The sequence below is a fragment of the Carassius gibelio genome, chromosome B18 (assembly GCF_023724105.1).
Source record: "Carassius gibelio isolate Cgi1373 ecotype wild population from Czech Republic chromosome B18, carGib1.2-hapl.c, whole genome shotgun sequence".
Taxonomy (NCBI): Eukaryota; Metazoa; Chordata; class Actinopteri; order Cypriniformes; family Cyprinidae; genus Carassius; species Carassius gibelio.
The window spans coordinates 8,239,426-8,261,228 of NC_068413.1; the positions used below are offsets into that span (position 1 = coordinate 8,239,426).

A 21,803-nucleotide genomic window follows, 5' to 3' on the forward strand; every position below is an offset into this window, starting at 1 on the left:
TGCACTTCAGAACCCCACTGACTGTAATAGTTTTTCCTATTAATGTGAGAATATGCCATAATGCATAACAGCGGATAACAAGGTTTTGGAAACATCTTCATGATGGTGGTAGGACGAGGGTGTTGAATTCCTTTCCTAAAACTTTAGAAACTTTGAAAATAAATGCGAGGGATGTGATGACAGTATAAACATTCTGGCCGATAGTGATAAGCCAGTCGTTATTTTTTTGTTGTTATGACCTGATAAATGGCTGATATTAAAATGTTGAAGTAAGAATAAATAGATATTTTTTTAATAATACAGGTGAATTTAGGTATCATTATACATTATAATGTACAGATTAAAAAAAAATAAAAAATAATTTTGAGATTTTTCTTTTTTTTTAATAAATTAATACATAGGGCATCCCTAATTAAAGCATTTATGATATATACATACACACATACACAAACACACAAATACATACATACATATACATACACACACACATTTTTTTTTTGAAGTCTTAGTTATTTAGTGGTAAAAGTCTATGCAAATAATCAAGACAAACATCAGATTGAATCCTAGTTGATTTTCTGGTCAGTTAAAAGATACTGATCAAAAGAACTTTATGAAAAGGATTTAAGAAAAAAAAATTCTATGCCCTAAAATATGACAGAAACAACAACAACAGGGTAAAAGAACAAACACACTGCCTCATATATTGCCTGTACTGAAACCAATATATACACTTCAGTTTTCAGGCAGGACCGCTTCTCTCTGCAGCCTGTGAGAGTGCATTTGCATAAAAAGCAAAGAGCAACCGTGCATGCAAACCGGGTCCAGTTGACTGAAAGTTCACAGGGCCAGCAAGAGCAGGGCTTGACAGCTTGTATCAGGCTGATCTCTGTTCTGATAGGGACACCTTCCCAAACTACGGCCAGCGCAGAGCTCACAGACCTCACACAAACTCTGACAATCTGACGCCACTGTTGTAGATTCCAACGATAACATGCATTCGCTCGGACACAAGCCTATGTGACTATACTGACATCTCTAACACCACTGACCCGAGCGACTCTCTGGAATGTGCCTGTCATCAAGGATTTTGGGATATCTGATGAAGGTTAACCATTGCGAGATACTTCAGAGATAGACCTCCCGCCATATCTGCAGAAAGGAATGCCTGGCCTGTCCGAACGGTTAATGCTTCCCATGCTTTTTCAATTGATTTGAGATCTGACAGAAGAACGCTCATGTTCAAACTAATGTAAGATCCCCAATAAATCCAGCACTTTACAAAAATGACAGAAACAGACACCTGTGCTGAACACTTTTAGAGTAAATGTGGATTTGATACTGCAGTGCTAGAGTAAGCCTTCTTAAAACAGGGCCACAGGACACACACACACACACACGTCTGAACTGTAAGTCTGCTCTATTGCTTGAGTAAGCGAATTTGCCTCAGCGATGGCTGAGGAGGCAATAAGGCGACAGAAAAAAAAGGATAATCTTTTATCTCAAAATCCTCCCCACTGATTTTTATAGTCCATATCACTTCCCTGACAGTTGATGTTCCACTTTTCTTTTTCATTATTTATTTATCTATTTTTGCTTTGTGTGAATTCAGCTAAAATACTTCTAAAGCCCTTAATGGTGCTATCGGGAGCCGGGATCTGCTGCCATGCGCTGCTTTTCATTGGAGATATTTGCCAGGCCGACCCTAAAGAAACGGGACATTATCAAATGTCTAACGAGACTGACACGGCCAATTATTGACAAATTATTCCTTCAGAGCGCGCCTGACTCCCTTGATGAGCAAAGACTTCCTTGATGAGCGCGCAGTCCCCCCTCTGTCCTCTGGGCCCGGGGACTGACGCCTATCAGATTCTATTAAACGCTCTGCACTTCTGCGAACAAAGCTACCCGCGCCCTGCGTCACATTAGCTTCCATTATACGCTCATGAACTTTGTCACGATCACAATGGTATACCAGTCTTTTAAGAGCTTTTAAGACTGAGAATTCCTTTCTGTTTATCAGGAGACTCAAAGATGACTTCACACGAGAAGGGAACGAAAGGCATGCTCTTAAGAAGGTCACTCGTGGTCCAATTCAGATGAGAGTGGGAGAATTCACTAAGAATGATTTGTATACACTTTCAGCATTGTTTATTTGCATCCACTTTTGGGTTGTTTTAATGCGAGATTCACAAAATAAATGAGGACGCAAATACTGGGGAAAAAAAATAAATACAGTTTGCTAATAATATATTAATAATAATCTCCACTGCAATACAGGAGCATAGTTTTTAAAGAAATTAGATATGTTTGTAATAAAAACTATGATAATTAATTCATTGAAATACCAAATTTTGTAACTAGGCATGTGCAAATAATTTAAATCTGGTCAAACTTAAATTATTTTCATATTATGGCAAATAGCCACTAAATGGCCAATATTAACATTTTAATCATTCTATATTATTATCTAAATAAAATGAAAAGTGAACAATAATCACTTTGGAGATCTGCAAAATATTACTTTTAAATGTTATTAAATTATTCAAATTTTTAAAGATTCCATTTTAGTGAGCATAGGGGAAATGCACATGCACAATTAAATATCAAATACCGATACAGGCTAATAATCAATAAATATCGCACCAATGGATTTTTAGCATTCTTAAAGATTAATTTTAAGTGATCGATGGATGGCTACAAAGATAACTGAAATTTTTTAAATTGAGGAAATGAGCATCACAATAAAATTTCCAATACTGATAAATTAATAACTAAACAAAACTCAAATATAGGCTGAAACTAATATGCTACTATTATAACCTAGTTAAACCTAGATTGAATGTTTTTTGCATTGACGAAACATCGCACATCTCTCCAAAGACTGAGCGGAGCTATTTTTGTTACACCACAACAAATCTCGAGTAAAGACTCAGAAAAGCTATTAGCCTGAAATTTGAACTCTAAGCACTTAATATCTGTCAGGAAAATAATGCTTTATCGGCTATTTGCACTGTGCACTTCTAAGTACTCGCTCTTATCAAATGCATCGTCATCAGGGGACTTTGAGGCATGACACACAGACTGATAGATGGGAGCAGCTGATGTGCTGGCTTTAGGCAGAGAGGTCACTGGGAAGATGAGCCAGAGGACAGTGCTGGGGCAGGACACACTCTGCACTTGGTCTGGGTCCAGTTCCAAAGTTGTTCGTGGGATTGGAGTCTGGATATGAGAAGCTGGTTCTTCAAAATAATTAGTTAGTTAATGACAGTGGACAACAAAGCAGTCACTCCAGATGACATCCAACTGTCCTCTGTAAACTTTCTCATGAGGGAAGCGACTGTACTATGTTTATTAGAGGCAGAGATAAGCACTTTCAATCTCCAGCCAAGACAGCCATGCTAAGACAGCAACTTTATCATCAAGATGTAGTGATATATGTGGAATTAAAGTTAAGGTTGGATCATATACCTAAAACAATGAATTATAATTTTTTTTTCAGCCAACGTTCACTTGACGATGAAAAAATAAATCTCCCTATATATTCTTATATTCAATTATATTTTAAAATGCTTTACACAATCAATCAGACGAACCAACCATCATTTCAACTTAATCACAATTTTCCCAGTAGATTTAGAAAGTTGATTAGAATGTTGAATGCAAGTAGATTAGAAAGTTGAATGCAAGTAAAAAATAAACAAAAACATTTTTCACAATTTTTAATTTTACGCAGCAATACAACACTCAATGCAACAATGTATCCTGGAAAGTGACAATATCTATTGTGTACGGTAACAAAAAACTTGAAAGTTTAGGCAGATTTAATTTTGGCATTTATTCATATAAAAACAGACTGCACATACACTAAGTGCATTAAATATGGTAAAACCGTAAGCTCACACATTCGAGCCTCCATGTTTATTATCATTAATCAATTAAAAATAAAAGGCATTTTTTAACGACATACATTCATTACAGCTTTTTAATTGAATGTAGTCAGGGACAGAGTGCAAGCATGCCTGTCTAACATAAGTCTGTATTTTTAAATAAGCAGAATTACGAATATTTCTAATCTGATTAAATTAACATATTTTAGTTAACTGGATATCATATGTCTATTTTAACTCCATTTTGGCTTAGTTTAAAGAATTGTGAGAGCATCGTATCTTGAGATCAGTGTATTGAACCGAATAGTCATACATGTCAGTGCATAAAATTCATATATATATTTTTTTTTTTTTTTACTAAAAGAGACATAATAAAGAGAGATATAAAGTGTAAGGCAAGAATGTCTGCACAATAACAGGGTCTTGACCTCTAACCTGGCGACTGGTGCGGGGTGCCAACATTTTCCTTTCTCTCCCTCCTTTCATGTGCGGCCCCTTCATGCTCCCTGCCAAGTCCACATCCTCTCTAACGAGGGTGTAGTTTCTTAACATTCATCATCGCTGAACTCTGAAACTTTATCAGCTCCGGAGCACGGCGCCATGGCCCCGGCCCGGCTCGCTCCAGCTCTCAGATAGGGCCGATAACACACTGATAGATTACAGCAGATTGTTTTACTTCAGGGGACACTGCTGCCTCTAATACTAATACTTAGACAAAACTCACTGCTTACGGAGGGAGAACAGAGAGAGGGAGGGATAGATGGCACAAAGAGAAAAGGGCAAAGGAGCCAAGTGTGCGCACGTACACATGTGTGTGTGCGCGCAAGTAAGGGATATTCACATAGAGATTGTGATCAAAATGGCCTCTAACAGTAGCACAGGTTTAAAATGACCGTTTTCTTAGAGATTATACATTCCTTTCACTCCACAATCTGATTTAATAATGCTCAGTATCACAGAAACTCAAATGCTGCATATTGCACTTTGTGCACAACTTCTCACCATTAAAATGTACAAATGTATGAGTAAGCCTTAAATGACTTAAATGACATGTACAGGCCAGCTGTAGTGAATCTGATATGTATTGCATAGAAAAAGCAATGGCTGCCTGAAATGGCCAGATCCAATCGAATCTTAGATGACAGAATGTCGATGCACATTTTTTTTTATAATTTGAAAGTGTTCTTCCCCACAACGAGCTGTCTTACTCATTTGTAAAAACAAAACTGTGATTGGTCACTTAATATGTCATTTAGCAGGTCACTTACTGTCAAGGTGGGTGGTTCTCAGAACAAGCAAACAAGCAAGAAAATCAACAGACTGGTTAAGAGGAGTAAAAATAAAAATAAAAATGCATATTTGTGGAAAAAAAAGTACATTTGATGTATATTTTACATGCTAAAGCACAACCAAAATATACAGTTGAATCTTCTCACACACAGGCCGCTTTCACAAACAACAGCCTGAGGCACAAAGACAAGAGGAAATCTGAAGCGTCCGGGCGGGCGCAAGACTGGAGTACCACCTGACCTACAGCTAAAAAAACAACAAAAAAAAGGGTCAAGTGTAGATCACAAGGACTCCACAGAAAGACTCCTGACTGGACCACACTAAGATGTGAGAGAACATTATTGAATAAAAGCAGAAGTTATAAGGTCAGTAATTGAAGGTTTTGAATATGAACTGACTATGACTTTATAGTCAAAAGAAACAGCAACGCAGTAAACCGCCATTCAGAATAACAGAAATAATCCATAATAGGGACAGTTCACCCAAAATATTTTATTCTGTTATTAACCATCCTTCATTTTAAATACACATTATTGTTTGGAAGTATAGAGTCAGACTGATTTTTTTTCAATATTAATATTTAAATCAGTACTTTTCAGCATCACACATTAAATTGACCAAAAATTAAGATTTTCATAATGTTACAAATTTATTTATTTTTTTTAATTCACCACAGAAATCAAAAAAATGTAATTAAATTAAAATACATCTTGGTTTCCTTAAAAAATATCAATGGTTTTCAACACTTTAAATAATAAGAAATGTTTTTTTAGAAAATTAAAAAACTCAGCATGTTAGAACTATTTCTGTATCATGCGACACTAAAGACTAGATCAATGGCTGCTGGAAATTCAGCTTTTCCATGACAAAAAATAAATACCATTTTAAAATACATTAAAACAGAAAACAATTATTTTGAATTTAAAAAATATATACAGTTTATCTTACCCGACCCTAAACTTATGAAACAAACCTGAGATTAATCAAAAATGGAAATAAAAATTTCATTAGACTACTTTATCAAACAAATGATACAGATCACTTTTATGGTGCATGTTGGTTTTAAGCTTGAGAGCTTGGAACCTTCTAGTCAATATAAACTATAGCTGTAAGGCAGGGGCTGCAGAACTGTTATTCTATCATATTTCATTTTCATTTTTGGATGAACTATCCCTTCATGACACAAATGTTTAATCATAATGCAACTGTCAAAATGAAAAATGTTTAGATGAATATTAGTCATTGAACTGGGCCTGCCAAAATTGGTTTAGAAGTGTAAAGCAGGGTCAATTACATGGAACATCCCCTTCCTTTTCTTTCTGCTGGAAGTGAACTGCACTGCACCCCAGCGATCGACCAATCAGCCGTCTTCAACAACAGTAGACGCCTGTCGCCCACTGCAACACTCCTGTCCACTGTGTCCGGCCTCTTTATTTGGGTCAGACTGAGGTTAGCCTTATCAGAGGCCAGCAGCTCTAAAAACGCTGAGGTGTGTGTGTGTGTGTGTGTGTGCGTATGTTATGAAGGTATGTGTGTCTACTGAGAAACAGCTCAGAAAGGGTTAACTCAGGACCACTCACTCTTACAGATACAGAGAGAAAAAGCCACACAAACTGATCTTTTCATGCTTCCCTCCAAAAAAAAAAAATGTATCCTCCAAAACAACTGCCATCGGGAAAAAAAGCCTAATATCCCTGTATATTCTTAATTTTTGCATCATCCGCTTTATCAGCAGACCCCATGAATAATCCGTACGGTAATTTCTTTTCTTTCTCCCTTTTTGTTCCTGGCATTTTGGTAGCGAGAGATAAGGCATAAAAAACAACAGAAGGGCTAAGAGAGTGAAAAAGACAGATAGATAACATTGATATCAACTCCTACACAAAGCAGTCATTCCCTTATCAGAGCTTTTTATCACACTTTCGTTATTTTTTTCTTCTTCTTCGCCTCCACTCCCTGTTCTTTGTAGCCCAACTGAAAAAAAAGGTCTACTGCCCTTAAAAATCTAGGCAAGGTTTTGGTATCAAATTAACCTTATGCAGGCTTTTTTTCAGGCTCGCTAATGTGAATAATTCAGCACACAGGGACACGCGGCTGGAGAGATCGTGTGAGCACAGCTGTGTCAGAGGACGCGTCAAAGATTTTGGAAGCAAAAACAAACTCTCAAATATTTTTTTTTTTTCAATTCCTGTTTGAATCTATTAATTTGTTTCCTAGACCAAATGCTGGGGGAAAAAACGGACACATTCAGACGCATAGTAATAATTTCAAACACGCTCATACTCCCACAGAAAGTAAAAAGCCTCTCTAATCTATCAAGGTCAGTTACAGTGCCCTGAACAAATACTGCGTTGTTTAAGAGAGCAGTTTAAGTGAGCTCTCTATGTAAGCAGAGAACAGACGCTTAGACAGAAAGACAGGAAGATAGAAGGACAGATAACGAGTTAGACAGTACAACAGACAGAATTTCAACACCGATCGGCCCAAACTTCCGGTATTAGGTTATTGAAAAGTGACAGTAAATGCACTGAAGGACAACAGATATATTCTATTGGGGTGACTCTTTGCAGAACATGTTATCTGGTGTTATTCAGAGGACTATTTTCAGTGAAGTTTCGACAGATGGATAAACTAATTTCAGTTGAATAGATAATATGTTCATTGTGTCATCAGGTGTGCACTACTGCTCGAAGGACTGAGGCCTTTATTAAAGAAATTAATACTTTTATTCAACAAGGATGTGTTACATTGATCAAAAGTGACAGTAAAGTGTTTTTACTACAAAAAGAATCTATAACAACATATAAATTCTATTCTTTTCATCAAACTTTATATCCATCGAAGAATCCATGGTACCATGGTTTTCAACATTAATATTAATAAGAAAGCTTCTTAAGCACCAAATCAGCATATTAGAATGATTTCTGAAAGAACATGTCACCCTAAAGAAATGCATATTAATTTTATAAAAAAATAAAAAAATAATAATATTTAAGTTTAAATTAGGCGTCATTACCATTTCACTATACTTTCAAATTTTGTACCTTTTTTTTTCTCCAGAGACGTTTTTCTCTGAACTGTTCTGCCAAATTTTAACTAAAGATTTTCAGGAGGTTCACATCAAAAAAACGTCATCAAGAAAAATATTACATCTTTTATATCCTATATCCCTGATTCCACCCAGATAAGAACACATGTGCATGACATCACCACTTATGGGCAAAGCAGAAGGACCCCCTATATTTGAGGTACCCCACTAAATTAATGACACATCTCTGACATCAGCAAAGTGATCCAGGAAGCTTGGATGGTTGGAAAACACAGAAGTAAGAAGGGAGAGACGGAATGGACATGGTTTACTATACACAAAAGGATGTAATCAGTTAGATCAGCATGGTATCTTGGTGAAGCAATCGCTGATAAAAAAAAAAAAAAGCACCCTGGAAGAGCGTGTTATTGCAGATGGGAGGTCATCAGCAGCGATAGGGCTGCCCACGCTGCCTGGCTACTTCCTCCGGTTGCCGTGAGAAATCAGCGGTCAGCCAGCTACTAGCCGTTTCCAGCGATGCCAAACCTGCGCGAATATTCAAAGCGGTCGGGTGACCTAGTGTTTCCGAGCGCGAGCGTTTAGTCAGCGCTTGTTTATGCAGATGGCGGTGTGATTGCGCGTCGTAGAGTGTCAGTCGACAAGATTCCAAATGTAATAGTCCCTGAGAGGCACTTGAATGGAGTCATTCCCCCATCACACTCCCCCGCCCTGCAAAACTTTCTTATTAACCGCACCATCTCGCCATCTCTCCCACATACCCCTCCTTTCCCCCATTCCTCCTCTCTCCTTCTCAAATAAACCTACAAAGAAAGAGAAATTAACAGAGGAGACGTTTTTCTCCCTGCCGCCCCTCTCCTTTCTAGATAGCGCAGGAAGGAATGAGAGAAATAGAAGGAGAGGGGGAGAGAGAAAGCGATAGAGACAGAGGAAAGGAGCAAAAGAGAAAGAGGGAGAGAAAAAAAAAACATAATTTATCTGTGTATTATCAAGAAAGGCAGACACTTTAATCAGTCAGCTATGAAGTCAGTATTTCCATTCTTATCTGTTGCAGGAGTGGAAATGGAGAGCAGATAGTGCGCTGGGAGCCCATCGGTGGGCAGGAATGATAATGGGAGAGAGAGGGCTGGCTATTGGACCGCTGTGTCAGCTCTATCTGCACCCATTATCAAGGGCCTTATCGGCGCTGCCATCAGCCAAGCTGTAATGGGGCCAGTTCAACTTTCCACATTATCATACCGCTAAGACCTGGTTCTAGTGAGGCTAGAGGTCTGACTGGAGACAGAGGGAGAAGAGGCAGGAGAAAGGGGGGTGGGGGGTTACAGAGAGACAGTTGTCTGGGGGGGGGGGGGGGAGAAAAAGCGAGATAGTGGTAGATATTGGGGATGGGAGAGAGCTGGGGTAATGGAAAGCGGGCCAGAAATGAAGGGGGAGAGATGGAGGAGGGGCTTATGTGAAAGGGTTGGTAAGTCGAGACTTTGATTGACGGAATGGAACTTGAAAAGTTGAGTTTGGGGAAGGCCTAGAGGACTAAAGTCCATTCTGAATGATGATTTTAAGGGATAGTCCAACCATCCTCATCCTCATGTTGATTCAAACCTGCATGACTTAATTTTCTCTGTAGAGCTTAATAGAAAACATGCTGGTAACCAAACAATTTCGGCTTCCATTAACAAAAAATAATATGGAAGTCAATGGGAGCCAAAAGAGTAAGTCATACATAATTTCATTTTTGTGTGGACTATCCCTTTAATAGTGGCAGTCCTATCATATAATTATCTATGTAATGATAATATTTTTATTGTGATCGTCTACAGGACTTTGATTGACAGGCTGAGAAGAAGTATCCTTGACTTTTAGAGTGCTTTTCAGGTATATAATAGAACGGGACATCCAAAAGTCCACAATCATGGAATCTCAATGATTACAAAGTCTTATGATATAATCATCATGATAATGATAATATTTTTTCTGCGATTATCCAAAATGATAAGACCCTATGGATGATGACCTTTGACAGGCAAGATTTCATTTTAGATACTGTTAAGATAACATTCTTTGGAATTGGACCAGGATTGCACAATAAATGGATTCAATAGAAGTCACAGACCAAACAATAAATTCCTAAACAGCGTAGCGGAGTACAAACTGACCCATTTCAACTCTGCAGGTTTATAAAACACAATCCTCCTAACCTTCATGCTAGTATGACAATGCTCACCTACTTATTGGAAACAATGCTATTTGTAAGAATGAAGACGTCACGAATAATTTTAACTTAATGGCCAATTATTAAAAATTCTATAATTTAGAATCTATCCTTTAAAATAAATTATACTATTTTAAAGGGTATTTAGGCATATCATAATTTAAAATTATATGTATTGTCTACATATGGGATTCATTTTAGATTAATTTTGTTGTAACGTTCGATGAAGGCAAACACAATTTAAATCTAAAAACAGAGCAAATGAGCATCAGTTAATACAGATAAAAAAAAATAATAATAATAATAAAAAAAAAAACATGGTACAAATATATTGTGCATCCCTAGGAATTTGACTGGTTTAAACAGGATATGTTGTAGTAAATGTTAAGTTCTTAAAATAGTAGGAAATGCTATTAAAATAACTACTAGAACTTTGTGCTATCTTCCAGTTCAGGGTTTCCCACACGTTAATTTATTTGTGGCGGGCCGCCACAATATCAAAACTGACTGGCACAAATAGATTTTCCAAAAGGCTTTGACTTTGTGGAATAAACATGAGCACTGCACGTTTGAAAAAACCAGTGCGGGTGTTTTTATATCTCTGTATTTCCAAATGTTTCATGTCATTTTCATTTCATCATGTAATGCCTGATAAAGCAGTGTTTGTGGGCAGAGCGCTGCTCTGTGTATAGCTGTTACCGTGGAAACCTCTACAAATATAGGCTGTCATGCTATTTTCAGTTTTCAGTCATTATTAAAGTTATGTTTAAATATTCGCCAGTTCCCGCCTCATCTTCCATCGTTCAAGCACTACCGCCTCGGGCAGCCACCGGCGGTCTCTGCTTCTTCCTCATGCCCGATATTCTCAGCACCACTGAACAAGGGGTTTTTGACGGTGTGTCCCCCCTTCCTCCTGGGTTTCGGCACCAATGTAAAGTTCGTAGTTTGGGGAAGGAGGAGGCGGGAACTGGCGAACATTTTTACATAATGTTCTTCTTAACTTTAATAATAAAATAAACACAAAACTGAAAATAGCGCGACAGCCCATCACGGATGACTGTCGCGCACAAACAAAAAAGAATAAATAGTCCAGGCCTGGTCCTTTCTCGTCCTTCACTGTCGTTCCTCCTCCTTTTATCCTTCCACAGCTCCTTGATGGGACTCATTATCATTCACCACACCTGCCTCGCTCCGTTCCCACGGCTCTCGGCCCCTCCCCACTTGTCATAGTGTTAAACAAATAATCTAATGTGAAGTAAATGTTTGTAATTTGTTAAAGTGCTAACAATAGGAAACATGAAAGGGATAAAGTGAAAGAAGCGTAAGTGAGAAAACCATGACCCGAAATAGCACAGAAGGCTACCCAACTATCACCTTAAGAAATGCACAATGTAGTCTTTCATGTCATTATTTCATACCAATTAAAAGGACACAAAAGGCTAAAACACTTTATAAATGTGTTATATTAACGTGGACTGTTGGCAGTTCGGCTATGAAATTGTCTGAAATGTATGAATGTCAGAACATTTGCAACATTTCCTGTGGCTTACGCACAAATAAAACTGATCTGATTCACACCTCACATACACATAGCCTACACTTCTCAAACAGAAGCTGGAAGAGGTCTGAGGCTGATCTCGGACGGTCTTCCTTCTCTTTCTAGAGCCAGCCAAGTGGAGTGTGTGAGAGCAGAAAGAAGAGCCACTCTGGTCTAGACCACCTCTGTTCAGGGGTGGCTCCCTGGAGGCGGTCTAACCTCTCCTCTTTCTAGGGCCTTTGTCCCAGCTGCCCTTCTGTGCTTATCTCTTCTCTTTCCGCCTCTCCTTATGAAACATGCCCGGTGTTCCCTTCCCACAAGAGCCTCCTGCCTGGCATATAATAACACCCAAGCCTGAGTTCTCCACACCGTGAGCAATTGGTATACTCAAGGCAGCATGATCTTTCAAATTAAAAAAAAAAAAAAAAAAACACTGGCCAGTGGTCGTTTAAAGTAGAGATGTGCAAAACTATACATCTTCAAAACGGACCACTCAAACGATTATTGACCACAGTCGAAATATAACCGACCATTCTGAGAAAGAAGCAAGTAAATGATTAGATGCATTTCAGGGATAAATAAATAATGCATTTCAAATTGTATTGTAATAATTTCACAATATGCAGCCTTGTGAGCATAAGAAACTTCTTTCCAAAATCACACACATAAATAAATATTGCATTTCATATAACAATTATAATTTCATTTTTATATAATAAGAAATAAAAAAATTGTAGCCAGTATATACATTTGATTTATATTTATATAACTCACAAAACGTCCGTCAGCAAGCTAAACTCTTCTAGGAAAGTTGAAAATTGAAAAATGGAAAATTAGCAAAACTACATATTTACTCAGTAAGTTGCCAAACCACAGGTTTCAGGTTCAAGTGATCTCAGTCATTCACAAAGTACACATTAGAGTGTTCAAAAAGCTAGATGAAAAAATAAATGACAGGGAAAAAATCTAAAGCCAATTAACCTCTAGTCAGTTTTTGTATTATTTGACCTGCCACCCATTCCAACTCAATAATCCACTTGTCCGGATCATTGTAGGAGTCTGTAGAGTCACTATTGTGAGTATAAAACATTAAATAATTAGTAAAAACCTGACCTTGTGCATTTGATTACATTTAACTCTTGGCAGCCATAACAAGCAAGCCAGTGAGGACTGTTACTATCCCAGAGTGTTATATTTTATACTCTGGGACAGAAACTCACCTGAATGCCATTGGGACGTGACCTACAAATTTAATCTATGGCCTTATGGTTCAGACAAATACACCCAGCTGAACTGTTTGCATAAAGCCCCATTGAAATAACTTTACTTATCCTTTTAAAGGAGGGGAACAGTATAGTGTCACTCTTGAACTTTATGTCCTTAACACAACATCAAATTGATGGCCCACACCCCCAACCATGCCAATTAAGCACATCAAATAAAGAACATGACATCAAACCTCAGCGTGGAAATCAGCCAATCTAATCAACCCTGTTAGCCGTGATCCACATCAAATATGGCTCCTCCACATCGGACAAATTATCATATCTCCATTCTCCTTAAGACGCAACTCATTAACTCCAACCAAAAAGCACAGAAAACTCTATTACACCAGCCTTCTGGAGAAAAAAAAGAAAATCTCCCTCCTGCGATGGCAAATCTCACCTCCGCCGTTTCTATCAAAACGGCACATAAAAATAAGTCCTCTCCATAAGATGCGATGTGATAACAGTGCATTAAAAGATTACTGCCCTGTTCCCATCTTGTTTTTAATTGCATTGGGGCCAGAGGCTACGGGATCCTTAATAACACATTAATATTTTATTCTCATCCACCGCTCCACAATCACACGCAACTGCAGATGCATTTAAGACTTTATGCCATGTCTGCATTTGGTGGCGTCGCACAAGTTTTATGGCACTTGTCCTAGCTACTGTACGCTGATGAGAAAGATGGCTGAAAGCTCTGCCAGAACTGTATGAGATGACATCATCAAGTGTCATTTACATATATTTACATAAAATATCCTAAACGGACGAAACAAAAAATGTGGTTGATTAGATTCTTTTGCAAATATTGTATTGCATAAAAGACTAAATCTGCGTGTATGTCAGTTTAAAGACACCCACTGGGACATTTAACTTTCTGCTTTATTTAGCTAGTTTTTAGCTCAAGCTTTTTATGACTCTATATTACGAAGGAAGAAGTGAAGATTTAGGAGTGCTAATGGGTCAGTGAGGGTTCACTTGTCATAACTCACTCGACTTCCCCTTGCGTAAACATTAGGAAAGAGCAATAATTCATCAAAACACCTAAAAGCTTTTCCTTTCACTGTAGCAACCAACAGACACTTCCTTAACGGTAAATTCAGTTAAACTTTTTGACATTATTTTCAGTCCACACAGATCAAACTCGCTCACCCAATCAGGAGAGCTCATCGGCCGGATCAACCAGTACATCACCAGCTGACCAATAAACACGTTACACATAATTCTAATAAATAAGAAGTAATAAATAGCTATGTGGGTTACTTGGAACAAATAAACTATTTCAGAACAAAGGTAATGGCTAAAGATTTGGGTTTTAGATACAATATCAGGTTTCAGCAACATACTTATTTTTTTTTTTTGGGGGGGGGGGGGGGGCTTCACTAGAAACATCAGTGTTGAACCTATATACATCACAAATAGCATTTATGTTGTTAATTCGTCACAGAATCCTGAAATAACATCAGTGTTTTTACAAAAATGTTAGGCAGCACAACTGCATTGATGATAATAAATGTTTCATGAGCACCAAATCAGCATTTTAGAATGATTTCTGGAGTAACTGGAGTAATGAGTGGTGAAAAATCTGCTCATATCACAGGAATACATTATTACCGGTTTCAGTGTAGTTTTAATCGTAACGGCCTTGGTGAGCATAAAATACTTATTTTAAAAACATTAAAAGTCTCACAGTTCCCAGTGTTTTAAATGGTCGTGTAAATATAAATAATTGGTTTTGTCTTAATTTTACCACAATCTTAGTATCTACCAGCACATGCAGTTCAAACGCAAGATGCATTATTAGTAACAATCATTAAAAGCAGGACTTTGAAGATCTCAACAACCTGCTTTAAAGATTGTCAGATACCAGAAATCATTGATAATCATTTTTTATCAAAATCATGAAAGCCGTCCTTGGCTTTGCAACACATTATAAAGACTTTATAACTTTCTCACAGTGTTCATTGCACCCACTATCAGTCAGTATCTAATATCTTACTGCAAATCAACGTTTCAGCCATACTGCTGACGCCACATTCTTGTTTCCTTTCGCAAGGCGTAGAGCTGAATACTTTTTTTTTTTTTTTCGCTGTTTTTCACCAAAATGCACCCTGCAGATTAGCATCGACGAACAAAAAAACCCTTGCATCTCAATGCTATCTAACAAGATCTACAGTGAGTAATATGTGGAATTAGTTTTAATTAAATTAATCAACAACAATGGTTGTTAGGAGAAAAACACAAGGGTGGGAACCAAGAGGATGGGGGAGTAACTAAGGGGGGAGAAAAAAAAAATGCATTCACACCTATCATCTAATTATACAACAACATTAATCACATTAGGACTGGAACTGATTGCCAGGGTCCAGGGCCCTGCTGTTCTTACGTGTAGCTTTGTTATTGCAGCAGAGCCTCAGCTCCTGCCTGCTCTGCGCTGATAACAACTCTTATCGCACTTGGCGATCTCTATCTATACCAGAGATCAGGCCCCAGGCTTTATCAAAAGTTCACATCGAGCTAAAAGCAGAACAAAGAAGGAAAACACACAAGCAAAACTGGCGTGCGTGCGTATGTGTGAAAATATGTGTGCGAAAGTCTGTGATCTCTCATTTTTTCAATATTAAGTATTAAACTAGACCTCAGGGTCAAATGACCCGGAGACGCTGAACCGAACAGCAGAAAAAGCTCTGAGAGCACTTTCAACAAAAACAGGAAGAGATCCCATCAGTTGTCCACACTTTCAAAAGTGCAAGCCCAAGGTACAGGAGGTGGTAACTCAAACAAGTGCATTGTCTGGCTTCTCTAACATCCTCCGGCCGCTGACGCCAAATTCTGGGAGCTCATGAATAATTCACACCGACCTCCGAGCCGTTTGAATGATGTCACTCGGCTGCTATCTGTGAGAATCTCCTTTCTGTTATCTCCCCAATCATCTCAACGGCTCGCTTATCAGCCCCTGGGATCTCACTGAGGCAGCTGCTTTTAAAACGCAGCATACATCCATCTACCATTTCTGTATTCCTGCCTCTCTCTCCCCCAGCCCTTATCAGCCCTGCCATCCTACTCTCCCCTTATCGGCTTTTCTCCCTCTCTTTTTTTAACTTATCTAGAGATACACCAAGCCAGTCCCAAACAACAACAACACAAACATGACAAAGATGAGAACGCTTCAGCCAAATGTAATTATAATCCCAATCTCCCCCACCCACCTCGACGTTGGGACTATCTCCACCGAGATCGCCGCCTTGCCTATCTTGTCTCCCATCTCAACTGCCGAAATATAAGCCCTGGGATGTGGCCCCGCTAAGGCCGTGAGCTAATCTCGCCATCAGGGAGTGGTGGATAATCTATCAGCACGATCTTCACCATTGGGAGAGTGACGCACAAAAGACAAACAAAAATATTTCCTCTCAACACAGTCTTCCATGATACTGGATACCTCTTTTAGAGGGGTCGGGATTGTAATCCTTCCAGTAAGAGTGTAACAAAACAATACAATCTTATTAGACACAGTCGTCTTCATGTTTACATACGCAAAAAGGTGAGATAAGAGGGGCGATGTGTCGTCCATATGAGCTCCCGGGTTTGATAATGGGGAGGACTCACATTTAGGGTGATCTGGCGCCAAATCTGTGATACTTTTCCATCCTCATCACTCCTAATGGGACATCAATGGGGGATTCGTGGAGATGGCGATGTGTACTTCAAAAGCCACCAGATATGAAATCTTCACAGGGTTCAACATTTCAGGAAAGATAAGAAATGTTTATGCTGAATCTTTCAAAACATCAGCTATGACTGGCCTTAAGTAGTAAAGCTGGTTCTACTGTTTGCAGCTGCCTCTGGGTAAGAAAATGAGCTCTGCAGAAACCAACCAGAGATAGCTTTATATCAGATAAGACATCTCAATTAAGAGGACGCCTTCATGGGTCAGCAGGTCATGGGTATTACTGGTCAACGTGCTCGTATAACTCTCCAGTCACTTAAACAAACCTTGATACCGGCCGTTTACACTCAGTGGTATATGCTAATGCTGCCTTATCAGACCATTTTTCTTCCCTATTCAAGAGTGGCTTTCTGCCTTTGAATCGCATTAATATTTATTTTTTTGGAGCAGCCCTTTCAAACTCAACCTCCAAGATATTGCTACTGTGCTTATCGCCTGAAAGCATCTCTTCTGGATGAAGAACTGAAACAGCGCCCGGGCACCAGAGCAAAACGACTTTTCAGCGCTGTTGGTTCTTTTCACAGAAAGAGAGGGAGAGACAGTGGTCAATGAATTAGATTTTTACTTTAGGAATTTATCGACCACAAAATGTTAAGGGTCACAATCAAAAATGGATTTGTGTCACCTTCACTTTGTTCCAAACCTGTATGACTTGTATCACAATTAATGAAGAACGAAGATGTCAAGTCTCAGAAAATATGGTATGTCATCTCCATAGTATAATAAAAGTGGCTGATAACACTAGCACACTATATTCCAAGTCACATGATAGTTATTCACTAATAATCTTTCACTCCAGTGAGCTGTTAACGGCTGCGACCAGTTCAGTCGAACTCAAGAACCAAATAATTTTGAGTTATGAACAAATATTTCTGATTGGTTTTGTGAATTATATCAGACGAATTAAACATTGCTACTTTTCTCAGGAAAGTGACAAGATATAGTTTCTCCTTTTGCTTGATATAGCGTTAATCGCTTTTATGATTATATTGCATCACTTTCAAGGGTTTAGATCTTTGGTCACCATACTTTCTCCTTAAATGGAAAACAGAAACCAAGACATTCTTCAAAATGTCTCCTTTTGTGTGCCACAGAAGTCAGTCAAAAGTCTTCAGCATGCAAATAATGACAGAACGTACTATCTTGAATACAATCGTAAAAATGTAATTTTAAGACCGACTAAAGGGTTAAAAAGGATGGATGAAAAAAAGATTCCAATTGTAATCCACTATCATGTGGAGGGATCAGCTGGGCGCACTATCTGACGTCTCATCTCTGGAAAGAGAACTGAAAAGCCGGAGGAAAATGCAACAGCAGCCTCGGTGCAGCCACAGACAGAAAACAAATAAAAGATCCAATTTTAATCCTTATCTCGACTGGGATCGGATCGCTGTTTATCTGAACTCACATCGTCTTTTTCAGAGAACAGTGACGTTTCCACAACAGTATTAAACAGGAAGCCACTGTTACACTTCAGTTGGAGCAGACGAAAGCACTTTTACGAATTAAAAAGTCAAATAAAAACGCGTTTATTACACACTGTTATCGCCGCTGCGTTTGAAAAATGAAGCGTGAGTTTGTTCAGCGGCGTTGACGTGCCGCGCTCTTCCACAAAATGAGCAGCGCGTCCTAAAAGCAGTTGGTTACTATGGTGGCAGTTGTAAATAAATGTAGCCATTTCTAATTTTCTGCGGTCTTAAAACCATTAAAACACAATGAATGTTTGAACAGACCGCTCATACATCTAGAGCGTGCCATTTGTCTCGTGTTAATAGAAAGATCTTGTCAGTTTCCACGAAACTGTTTAAACGCACGACAACGCTGCGCTCACAAAAAAAACCCAACGCTATCCAGTCATATGAATAATAGCACACACTTTTTACAACGAGTCACAATTTACAACAGCAGCACCGGTACTAGTTAAACTTTAAAATCTTACGTTTGATCTGCCGGGGTTTGCTCTGCTTTCTTCGGGACATACTTATTCCGTCCTTCGTGCTCAGCTTGCGGCAAAAGCGATCAGTCCACCGGGGTCACTAGCAGTAACAGCACTGGATCACAGCTCTCTGCCCCTCCGAAGACACCCGCATGACCTGTACTTTGATATTCAGAGCCGCAAGAGCTACCTGTGGCCGACTTCTCGACGTCTTCCCAGAGGAGCGATCTATCCTCTCTCCGTTAGCCACAATAAACTCTGCCGATGTTAGCCCTGACAGCGCATATGCTGCTGGAGGAAACTATACCTTTAGCTTTTAATGATTTGTTTAGGTGTACACCGGTGAAGCACAGAGAGAGCGCAGTTCTTCTCAACAGGGCTCGATCGACACATGAAACAGTGGCGCTGATATGTTATGACACGCCTCCGTCACGCCCCTTGCGTATGATGCCATGCCGCACGCCGCTCAAGGCATGCAATGTGTGCCCCGTTTGCATGAAACGATATAATAAAAAATATTCTTAAGGATGAGTGTATGCGGAAAAACTTGATGGGCTGTTCAAAAAAATAATGTTGTTTTTCTTCTTACGGTTAAAATAATGTTGTTATTTACCACTACTCGTTATAAAATCAGTATTATACTTTTATGTTGCATAAATAATATATAAACGATTATATATACATAGTAATAATACTTTATTATAACATATTTTATAATAATACTTATAATCATTTATAATTATAATTATAAAATACATTCTATTCAACTCAATAATATTCTCGCATTATTTCTTGAATTATTATTTAATTTATATAGACAGACCGACAGACAGACAGACAGATAGATAGATAGATAGATAGATAGATAGATAGATAGATAGATAGATAGATAGATAGATAGATAGACATTCTAATAAAATATTCTGATAATATTCTATTAAAGTTTTAATAATAATAATTGTATTATTATAAATAATTATTATTTTAAAAAGATAAATTATAATAAGATATAAATAATAAAAACAACACAATTCTATATACTATAAATAATACATTTAACTGGTATTTATTATTTATATAATTTGTTTTTTGTTGTACTTTTTATGTGAAAACGAATTTATATAATAAATATTTTGTGATCACTGTTCTGTGGTAATTGTTGTTCTCTCTTTTGCTGCTGCAACATTGCATCTCATCTCACACAGGATTCAATAAATATTATTCTATTCTGTTTGTCTACTTTAAATGGGGGCGTGACCAGTATCTCCAAGTAAATGTTGGGCTGGATTACTGAAATACAAAAGTAGTACAATTATTAGCTCGTATGATTGCCAAACAAAAGGGAACACGCTATTACTGTTTTCTTTGCACATATGCAGGCACTGTGACCTCCTCAAAAACTCACTGCTTCCATCTAGTGACCAACGAAAAACCTTATCTCATGCCTCACTGGAGAGTGATGGCACCCTACACCCTCGCGGTCTTCCTCTAAGTCCGGATCGAGGGCGCATTATGGTCAAAAAAGGGTGCGCTCGCGAGCACTCTTCTGAACGCTAAAATGACAAATGTGACACCTACAGTCTCGTGGACTTAACGGACACGCGCACGCTGCGGCCATTGCAACACCGCAAGTGCACATGAAGTGTATTCCATTTGGGACAGGGCCCATGGTTGTAATGAGCTATTCAGACGTCAGACTGAAGGGCTGGCTAAGTGAGACTAGTACTGAGCTGACTTATACACATTCCTCTCCAGCCACAACATTTGAATATGAGTCAAATACATCAAAGTTGTCATATGTTAACTACCTGGAACTTTTAAGGCAACCACAAATAATACCAAGAAAAATAATAATAAAACACTTTATATTTTTTTTGTTGTGTCATAATTTATTAAGATTTGTTAGAAGGTTCGGGACAAAATATTTAGGTGGACTATTATTAAACAATTATTTACAAGATCAGTGTTTGGCCCTGTTAATCTTAATGTTGGAGGAACATTGTTCGTATATTTCATGATTAAACATGATGAAATCAACACTTAAAATAAAAAGTATAATGCACTTATAATGACTAATTGACATAAGCTAAAGCACTCAATATAACTATATTTTGAACGCCGATTTTTAAATGCATTTATTACAAACCTGTTTAAAATGTGTAGCACACTCTGCCTTTAAAGTGTATCTAGTTTTTTTTTTTTTTAACATAAGGTTAGTAATAAAACTTTTTTTATGTATGTAAAATATAAAAATAAACGAAAAGACATTATTTAAAAATAAATATGACTAAATCAAACAAATTAAAGAGTGTAAAAAAGGCCTGTAGAATAGCAAAATAAATGTAATTAAAAAATAAAAATAAATCATTTTATCAAATAAGCAGTGTATAGATTAGAAGAAACCCGAGTTATAAATGACTATCCTGATGTTTACATTTATGGTTTATGTACAATGTGATAAGGTACTTTATCTAGAAAGTATCATGTAGGGGAAAAAAAGGCTATTTTTGTTCAGTGGAACACGAGTAATTTCAAAGAAAAAGCAACAGTCACGTTTACCTTCTATGTTATTTTGCAGTAACTTCCCAGTACCTCCCCTAATTCTAGACCAATGCCTCTTGAGCTTGAGCTTGCAACCTTGCAGATCAAATCTTGTGTTGAGGCCAGTAACCGCTATACCACAACAGCTAGTCAAACAAATTAAATAAAAAAAAATAATAAATAAAAAAAACAACGAAATCAGCTACTAAATGAGTATCACTGGATACAACTTTTAACTTCTAAGCTTTAACCTTCAAGCATTCCTGGTAGCTTTGTTCAATAAATCCAACACAAGACATGAATTACTAACTTACCTGTGAAGAATCTGAGCCTCTGTGACACTCTCTGTATAAGCACACACT

At 37.9% G+C, this 21,803-nt stretch overlaps 1 protein-coding gene across 1 annotated transcript in view; it reads right to left on the reverse strand.

Moving 5' to 3' along the window:
* Window positions 1-19,318, reverse strand: part of LOC127977326 (zinc finger protein ZFPM1) — a 72,001-nt gene extending 52,683 nt beyond the window's left edge. The window contains exon 1 of the mRNA XM_052582184.1: window positions 18,904-19,318. Within this exon, the coding sequence (XP_052438144.1) occupies window positions 18,904-18,943 (40 nt within the window). The 5' untranslated portion in view covers window positions 18,944-19,318. The remainder of the gene's footprint in view (window positions 1-18,903) is intronic.
* Window positions 19,319-21,803: the final 2,485 nt, after the last annotated feature.